The following is a 9902-nucleotide window of genomic DNA, read 5'->3' as shown; positions in this document are numbered from 1 at the left end:
GAGCTCTCCAGCTTGGCTCCCACCCACCTTTCAAATCTTATTTACGCTCCCATCACAAATTCTCCACCCCAGACAAATTATCTTGCAATGTGTTATCCATACAAAATGTTCTCTATTCTGAAAGCATGCCTTTGCACAAGTGGGGTCCGCCATCTAGAATGGATTCTACTCTCATTCCCTCTTATAAGAGAATTCTTAGTGTCCTTCAAAATATGGTTCATCTACCACTTCCTCTAAGAAGTCTTTTCAGATTTATTCCACTATTAGCTTCCTTTCCACCTTGGAATTAGTTTGTATATCTTTTGTGTCTCCTTCCTTATCTAAGTGTAGAGACCCTTCCCTAGCAGAAGGTATGCTCCCTGGGGGGCAGGAACAGTTAGTTTTCCTTATAACTCCAGCCTCTAGCATAAAGTTCAGTGCATAAACAGTATGTATTAAAACAAATGTTTGTTCAACTGAAAGTGTAGTTTCCAAAGGGGAAAGATTTCCCACAATCAGCAAAATCATGAAACCACTCTCTGGGATGAATTCTTTGATAGTAAACAAGGAAGGACTATTGATAATGGAGTTTCACAGGACTCTGAATTGTCTCATGTACAGTAAGATGTGTGCTGTGTAAAGACCTTTCCAAATACACAACCTTAAATTTCCTGTCTGTGCCTGGTAAGCTCTCCCTCCTCACTGATAACTCTTGAGAAGCCCAGCTCTCTGGAAAGCTTAGCTCAAGGACCACATCTTCTAAGAGGCCTTTCCTGATCTCTTCAGTGGTTAAGTTTGCTTCCAACCCAAGAAATTACAATGTATTTAGTTATCTGTGTACATATTGTTCCTTTCAATAGAATGTAAGCTCATTGAGGTCAGGGATTGCATCATTTCTCTTTTTGTATCCCCAGTGTCTAGCATAGGGCCTTGCATAAAGTAGGCTAATAAATGTTCATTAAACTGAATTGGATTAAATTCATTACATTTATAAGGCTTCTCTCCACTATGGATTTTTTGATGTCTTATAAGGTCTGTGCTCCAGCCAAAAGCCTTCCCACATTGATTACACTTATAAGGCTTCTCGCCACTATGAATTTTCTGGTGTCTAATAAGTTCTGTGCTCCTACTGAAGCCCTTCCCACATTGATTACATTCATAAGGTTTCTCTCCAGTATGATTTCTCTGATGTACAGTAAGGGAAGACCTACGAGTAAAGGCCTTCCCACATTCATTACATTTAAATGGCTTCTCTCCAGTATGAATATTCTGATGTCTGATAAGGTCTCTACTCCAGCTAAAAGCCTGCCCACAATGACTACATTCATAAGGTTTTTCTCCAGTATGAATTCTCTGATGTACAGAAAGAGAGGAACTCCGAATGAAGGCCTTTCCACATTCACTACATTTATAAGGCTTCTCTCCAGTATGAATTTTTTGATGTCTAATAAGGTCAGTGCTCCGTCTGAAGGCCTTTCCACATTCACTGCATTCATAAGATTTCTCTCCAGTATGAATTCTCTGATGATAAATGAGAGATGAATGTTGGATGAAGGTTTTACCACATTCATTACATTCATGAGGTTTCTCTCCAGTATGAATTCTCTGATGTACAGTAAGGTTTGCACTCTGCCTGAAGGCCTTCCCACATTGATTGCATTCATAAGATTTCTCCCCAGTATGAATTCTCTGATGACAAATAAGGGATGAGTGTTCACTGAAGGCCTTGCCACATTCGTTACATTTGTGGGGTTTTTCTCCAGTATGAATTCTCTGATGTACAGTAAGGGATGAGCTCTGAGTGAAGTCTTTCCCACATATATTACATTTATAAGGCTTTTCTCCAGTATGAATTTTCTGATGTCTAATCAGGTCTGTACTACGCCTAAAGGCCTTCCCACATTGATTACATTGATAAGGTTTCTCTCCAGTATGAACTCTCTGGTGGTAGGTAAGAGATGAGTGATGGATGAAGGCTGTACCACATTCATTACACTTATGGGGTTTCTCTCCAGTATGAATTTTCTGATGATAAATAAGCTTTGTATTCTGGATAAAGGCCTTCCCACATTCATTACATTTATAAGGCTTTTCTCCAGTGTGGATTCTCTGATGTCTAATAAGATCTGTGCTCCAGCTGAAGGCCTTCCCACACTGATTACATTCATAAGCTTTCTCTCCAGTATGAAATCTCTGATGGTAAGTAAGGGATGAGTGATGCATGAAGGAAACACCACATTCATTACATTTATGGGGTTTCTCACCAGTATGAATTTTCTGATGGTAAATAAGTTTTGTGCTCTGGCTAAAGGCCTTCCCACACTCATTACACTTATAAGGTTTTTCTCCAGTGTGAATCTTCTGTTGTCCAATGAAGTCTGTGCCCCAGCTAATGACTTTCTCACACTGACTATTTTTATAAGCTGTCTCTCCATTAGGGTTTCTATGAAAATGAATAAGGTCAGACTGATAATTGAAGCATGTCTCCCATTCATTACAATTAGAAAATGTATTCCCTGAGTTGATTTCTATATGTTTAACCAGGTTTGAATATTGCCTGAAGTTCTTTTCATCGGTATCACATTCATGTTGACTTGCTGTGACAGGATCCTTCTGCTGTAGAGAAATGAATGACTCCAGACTGAAGCTTTTCTCAACGTTAAGACATTCTTCACTTTGCTCTTTAGGAAGAGTTTCCTGGGAGGTAACTTTCAAGTGGCCTGAATGATTTTCCTGGTTTCTCTGCTTCTTTTCTAACTTGACATCATATTCCAAACCTTCTCCCAATTTGAAGTCCTGGGGGCTGTCACATGTGTGTCTCTCCTGCGATGATTCATCCATAGAAATGGCCATCTTGGGAAGAGACTCACTGGTTTCAGGCCTAGTCTCCCAATCTGAAGGAAATAAAAAATAGAAATATATCCTTTTCCCCTTACTGGCAGAAAGTGAACTGCTTTACACTTTGTCTCACTTTCTGTTTCCTTAATCAAGAATAACACCCAAACTTGACTTTAGCTCCCATTTGTCGTTATTTACTTTCCAAAGAACTTATATATAATACTGGACTGTAACAACAAGACTGGGATCAAAGTAGGGCAGGTATTACACCTTATAAATATGAGGAAACTGAGGCTCAGCATAGTTAAGTGACTGTTAAAAATAAAGTTTTCAGACATCATATCAAGGAAGACAAATTAAATTCAAGTATCCAAGCTAAAAGTTTTATGTCCCACTGAACTATTGAAAAGATCAGTGATTAATCAGACAGTTAAGCTTTAAGAAACCAACACCAAAGAATAGGGACATGAAGACTAAAGAGAATTTGGAAAGAGAAAATTCTGAAAACTACCAATACCAAGTTTGAATGGAGGTGACTGATAAATTTATAAAACCAGATGGTTTGTAAATAACTGAAAAGAATTGGTATAAACAAACCATACCACATCTAGCTATTTATCCTCTAACGATGGGCCTTTAGTCTGTCACAGCACTTATAATATATGCTGACTATGGCATCATATTTGACAAAATCTTTCATGCTATTTTCGCAGATTAAGAAAGTAGAAAGTGGTTTGGATATAGTATGCTAAAACAAAGTTTTAAACTGTTTAAACTATAACGACCAAAGAGTTTTCATTAACGGGTTGATGGCAACCTTGAAAGAAGTCTTTGCTATCACATGGACTTGGTTATGTCATATTTGACAATTATCAATGACTTCAAAGAAGACTTTCTTTTGATATCTGCAGATGATACAAGGCAAGGCTGGATATCTAACACACTGGTGAACAACAACAAAAAGATTTCAAAGAGCAGAGACAAGTATGGTTCACAGATGAAACAGGGTAGTCCCTGTAATATCAACAAAGGTAGTCCCAAGAAAGCATCTGCACAAGTACCAGATGAGGAAGAAGTGATTTAAGAACCAGACACGTGAGACAAAAGGTGTAGCAATTTTAGTTAAACCTCAAAATGAGGTAAAATATTTGGTGAATTTGGCTAAATTCTCTCCTATCCCAGAAGAACTAGAGAAGGCTAGAGATGTGGAAGCAAGGTCTGATGAGAAAGAACCCAAAGTAGGAAGAACAACAGATTAGTAGAGCAGAGAACACAAAAGGGGGACACATCATTGTCATCTTTAAATACAGGAACAATTGCCCTGTGTCCTTAGAAATAGCTTGTAAATAAATCGTGTTGCCCAATCCACAAAGCTTTTCTTCAACAAACATTTATTGATAAAGCATCTGCTGTGGACACTATTGTAGGCTCTGAGTTACAAAGACCAAACAAAAACTGTGCCTGCCTTCAATGAGCTTCCATTGCTACACCAAATTATAGTCAACTGGAGACCACTGGATTTGTAAAAGGGACCAGTACTGAGGAGGGTGAGGTGTCTTTGCTCTGCTTTTTTATGTCAACAGGACTATCTGATTTTTAGATGTAAGATGACAGTTCTCTTATAAATCCATCTAGACCAGGAGGTTGATTGGTTGTTGGTTTGGTTCTTCCCCCTCTCTGGGAGTTTAATTATGGCTTACTCAATTTCTTTTTCTGAGATGAAGTTATTCAGAATCTCTATTACTTGTTTTTATTAATCTGAGCAATTAGTATTTTTAAAGGTAATTCAATCATTTCACCTAATTTTATATATTTTTCTTCTGGAATATTGTTCTCTGGTCCTGCTATTTCTCCAGTCTAGGGAAAACAAGGTGAAGACAGTACTCTCAGTACAATATGTGTGGTCACCTGAAGTGCTAAGAAGTTAAGTGACTTGCCCCAGGTCACAAAAACAATAGTCAGAGGTCAGACTTGACCACAGGTATAGTCTCCAAGGCCAGCTTCCTTTTTGTTAGTCAGGGCTCTCTCTGTTTCTTTGAAATATAATTAGTTGAATGGCTCTGATAACTTACTTTGTTTCCACTCCATTGACTGAATTTTTCAATTTTGATTCTGTCCTTTTGGGTTTCTTCTCTCATTTTAGGATCAAATTAGATGTCTGTCAATTGTATTCATCTTTTAAAAAACAACTTTATAAACTAAACTTTTTTTTTCAATTTTTCTCTTCTGATTTTCAAAACTTTTACACTTATTTGGGATTTTCTAATTTTCCAGCTGAATAATCATTTTTTCATACGTTTTTGAATGCATTAATACTATATTCTCTTCTAAGGCCTATTTTAGTAGCAACACACAAATTTATCTACGCAGTACCACTGCTATAATTTCCATTACTCTTTTACCAAAGTGTTTTCTTTGACTCTATCATTTTTAGTATAACATTATTTAAACTCCACTGAAGCCTGGGCCTTTATTCATATCTCCGCATTTGATTATGACCTTCCAAGGATGCCTTTTATATTTCTTCCATTCAGTCATTTATTCATACATCTTTCATGCTTGAATATGATCAGTTTTTGTACGCTGCCCATCCAATGCTGAAAAACAGACAAACTTCTTAATCAGTAATAATGTACTTCTTTGTATCTCAGGTTTCTAATATTTTGTTCAAGTATGTACTTTTAAATCTATCAGGCTTATCTAAGGCTGCTAGATACATTTCAACCACTTAAGATTATTTCCTATTTAAAAGTCTCTTTGCGAGTCAGTTCATTTTTTTTTCTTTAGATACTTAGGTGCTATGATAATTTGGTACATATCATTAAAGAGTTTCACTATCTATCCTGCCTTTAAGTAAAATATAGTTTGCCTTTCTCTTATGACATCATTTTGTTTCTTGTTCACTTGTCCAATATCATGGTTACCATAACTGCTTTTCTTGGACTCAAGACAATTCCTTGTTTTAAGTCTTTGTGAATATTTTTAACAATGTTTCTTTTATGTTCCAAATTGTTAGATTTTACTTTCTAATCCATTCTGCCATCATTTTAATGTTAGGGGAGAATTCATTAATTTTGATTTAAATGTCTCCTTGTTTCCTCCATCAAACTTTGTTACATTATAATCCTCTACTCCTTCCTCATCCTTGTCACTGCAGTCTACTTTTACTCCCATGATGTCATTTACTTTGCCTTGCCCAACCTAGACAAGGATGTGGTTTAGATCATGCTCTCCTCCAAACCAGGAACACTATGTTTAATTCACCTGTGGCACCCCATTTTTTCATGCCTTTTTTATTTACATCACTTCCATGACATACCATCCCCAATGAGCCCTCCCTTGTAGCAAGTAACAGTTCAGCAAAACCAACCCACAGAGTCTTTCAATTTGAAAATCCATGCATGGCCTACCTCTTCTAACAGGCTCTGCTCCAGACACTTCCCACTTTCACTTACCAGTATGCCCTTTCTCTACTGGGCATGTTCTATGCATGGAAATGGAAGCTCTCCATCCTCTCTCCCAAATTGGAGCCTTTGTCTATGATAGAGGTAGGAAACCCAGCAGAAATATCTACTAGAAATTCTATCTATCCCTATCAAACACCTAGCTTTTATCTAAACCACAAGATAATGTGGTGTGGGAAAGAACCCTAGTGTAACCACCATGAACTGAGAGGAACAAGAGCCAAGCACAACCTGGCAATTGGTCTGGTGGGTGCCTCTTGCAGACTCACCAATCCCTTCTACTTCATATCATACTTGGGTTCCTCTTTTCTGCCTGGCTGTTCTCTATCTCTCTGGAGAGCATTGCACTTGCTTGTCTTTTTTTAGGTGACAACAATAGTGATATATCCTTATTCTACCTCCTCAAGTCCCAAAGTGTCTCAAATTAAGCTACAAATGACTTCCCTTGAATGAGGTTAAGATGCAGAAACTGAGAACCTGGGGCTTTCTGCATTCATTGATCCTAATGTTTCATGCAGAAATGTTTAAGTCTACCCAAACAGCTGCAGCAGACTGAGAGCACCTCACCTTCAATATACATTACAGAAAGATACTTTCCCTAGGGTAGTTAAAAAGGGCAAGGTCTCCCACTGCATCTAGGGTAATCTCCAGTTGTCTTGATCTAGATCTTGCCACTGGATTCAAATGACCCTGGAAGAGAGAGTAAACCTGGTGACTTTGAACAGCTCTGCCTCACTTAAATCCAACTGACTTGCAAGTCAAAACATCAACCTCTATGTCACTGGTCCTCTTTGAGAAGGAAAGATAAGCAACAAGGAAGGTGGGGCTCACAAAATCTAATGCTCTATCCTCACCGGACACCATCTAGCTCTTTCAAGCTCAGCAGACTTATTTACTTGCCTTATCTCTTTTTCTTTTTTTTTTTTGACTTTATTTTTTTAAATTTTTTAAATTTAATATATTTAGTTTTAAGCATTGATTTTCACAAAAGTTTGAATTACGATTTTTCCCCCCGTTTCTGCCCTCCCCCCACTCCAAGATGATGCATATTCTGGTTGCCCCGTTCCCCAGTCAGCCCTCCCATCCGTCACCCCACTCCCCTCCCATCCCCTTTTCCCTTCTCTTGTAGGGCAAGATAAATTTTTATGCCCCATTGCCTGTGTATCTTATTTCCTAGTTGCATGAAAAAACTTTCTGTTGTTGTTTTTGAACGTCTGTTTTTAAAACTTTGAGTTCCAAAGTCTCTCCCCTCTTCCCTTCCCACCCACCCTCCCTAAGAAGGCAAGCAACTCAACATAGGCCACATGCGTAACATTATGTAAAACCCTTCCACAATACTCATGTTGTGAAAGATTAACTATGTTTTGCTACTTCCTAACCTATCCCCCTTTATTGAATTTTCTCCCTTGATCCTGTCGCTTTTCGAAAATGTTTGTTTTTTATTACCTCCTCCCCCCGTCTGCCCTCCCTTCTATCATCCCCCCTTTTTTTATCTTCTTCCTCCTTCTTTCCTGTGGGGTAAGATACCCAATTGAGTGTGTATGGTACTCCCTCCTTGGGTCAAATCTGATGAGAGCAAGATTTACTCATTCCCCCTCTTCCCTTCCTACAGAACCACTTTTTTTTGCCACTTTTATGCGAGATAATTTACCCCATTCTATCGCTCCCTATCTCCCTCTCTCAATATATTCCTCTCTTATCCCTTAAATTGATTTTATTTTTTTGAGATATCATCCCTTCATATTCAACTCACCCTGTGCCCTTGGTATGTGTGTATATTTATATACATATATATATATACATATGTATACCTACATAGACACACACATATGTGTGTGTGTGTGTATATATATATATATATATATATATATATATATATATATATATATGCATATTCCTTTCAGCTACCATGATATTGAGGTCTCATGAATCATACACATCATCTTTCTATGTAGGAATGTAAACAAAAGAGTTCAACTTTACTAAGTCCCTTATGATTTCTCTTTCTTGTTTACCTTTTCATGCTTCTCTTGATTCTTGTGTTTGAAAGTCAAATTTTCTATTCAGCTCTGGTCATTTCACTGAGAAAGCTGGGACACTAATGCATTGCTGGTGGAGTTGTGGACTGATCCAATCATTCTGGAGGGCAATCTGGAACTATGCCCAAAGAGCTATAAAACTATGTATACCCTTTGATCCACAGCAACTGCTGCTAGGTCTATATCCCAAAGATATCATAAAAAAGGGGAAAGGACCCACAGGTACAACAATATTTACAGTAGCTTTTTATGGTGGCTAAGAATTGGAAAGCAAAGAGATGCTCATCAGTAGGGAATGGCTAAACAAGGTGTGGTATATGATAGAAATGGAATATTACTGTGCTATAAGAAATGAGCATGAGGATTTAAGAAAAACCTGGAAAGACATATATGAATGGATGCAGAGTGAATTGAACAAAACCAAGAGAACATTGTACATAGTAATAGTAATATTGTCTGATGAAGAACTGTGAATGACTTTACTATTGTGAGCAATACAATGATATGAGACAATCCCAAAGGACTAATGAGGAGGCATACTATCAGCCTTCAGAGAAAGAACGGATATTGATTGAATACAGATTGAAGCATGTTTTCTTTCATTTTTTTTTTCGTTTATTTGAATCTTCTTATACAAAATGACTAATATAAAAATGTTTTACATAATTGCACACGTATAACCAAATCAGATTGCTTACCATCTCAGGGAGGGGAAGAATAGAATTTGGAACTCAAAACTTTAAATAGAAATGTTTCAAAATTGAAGAAAAATAAAGTCCCTGTCAAACTCTGCCTGTGAACAAGAAAAAGAATACTTTGAACTCAATGGTTCTATTAGATATCCTTCTTACTACCAAGATGAGGGAGGAGGATTCCCTCATTTATTTCACTGGGACTCAGATTGGTTATTATAATAATCCCCAAGTTTGGCTCTCCCTCCTCACCCCCAGCCCCAACCCCATTGATTATGCTCATGTTTGGAGGACGCTATCCTGTGTTGCAAGGAATCATTTGGTTTTTGGTAGACCATGTCCCAAACTTCCTTTTCATTTATTGCTGTTCATAAATATACTGGAGCACTTGAGATGTGAGAGCTCTCCTAGCCACTAAGACATATTCTATACCAGATGTCATTCTATTTCTGAGTAAGTGCCTCTCTGAAAGTATCCTATGGAGTCCACTGATCTCTGCCTTATAGTTCAAACACTTTGGGGTGAATTTTATGATTCCCTGAAATATTATCTTCAGGCCTCCTTTACAATGCTTTTCTGGAAAAAAAATGTTTGGTAGATTGTCTTCAAGGTCAGCTGTCTTGACTTGTTCTCAGTTGTTCTTCCAATCTTGCTGTCTTTTGACTTTACTCTTATTTGTCATCTACCACTAGAATCCTTTCCATTTTCTTCCTCTGCGTCCTCTGTTAGTAAAATTTGCAACAGCTTTCGTTAAACTCACTATACCATCCTTCAACTACTTTAGTAGCTTTTTTCAACCACTCTAGGGGTTCTTAAGACCAACCATTCAGTTTTCTCTGGGGTTTTAGCTATTCCTTCCACAGAATTAGTGTCTTCTGAAGCTCTTCTCA

General features: G+C 37.7%; 1 protein-coding gene across 1 annotated transcript; it reads right to left on the bottom strand.

Annotated features, from left to right (window-relative positions):
• Nucleotides 1–773: 773 nt before the first annotated feature.
• On the bottom strand, nucleotides 774–2866 carry LOC118839733 (zinc finger protein 260-like). The gene has a single exon (XM_036747260.1). It carries the CDS (start codon nucleotides 2830–2832, stop codon nucleotides 805–807), a length of 2028 nt encoding a protein of 675 aa, XP_036603155.1. The 5' UTR covers nucleotides 2833–2866; the 3' UTR covers nucleotides 774–804.
• Between the last annotated feature and the right edge of the window lie 7036 nt (nucleotides 2867–9902).

This window comes from Trichosurus vulpecula, chromosome 2 (genome assembly GCF_011100635.1).
Source record: "Trichosurus vulpecula isolate mTriVul1 chromosome 2, mTriVul1.pri, whole genome shotgun sequence".
NCBI lineage: Eukaryota > Metazoa > Chordata > Mammalia > Diprotodontia > Phalangeridae > Trichosurus > Trichosurus vulpecula.
Note: the sequence above shows the minus strand (reverse complement) of the source record. Positions and strands in the feature narration are given on the sequence as shown.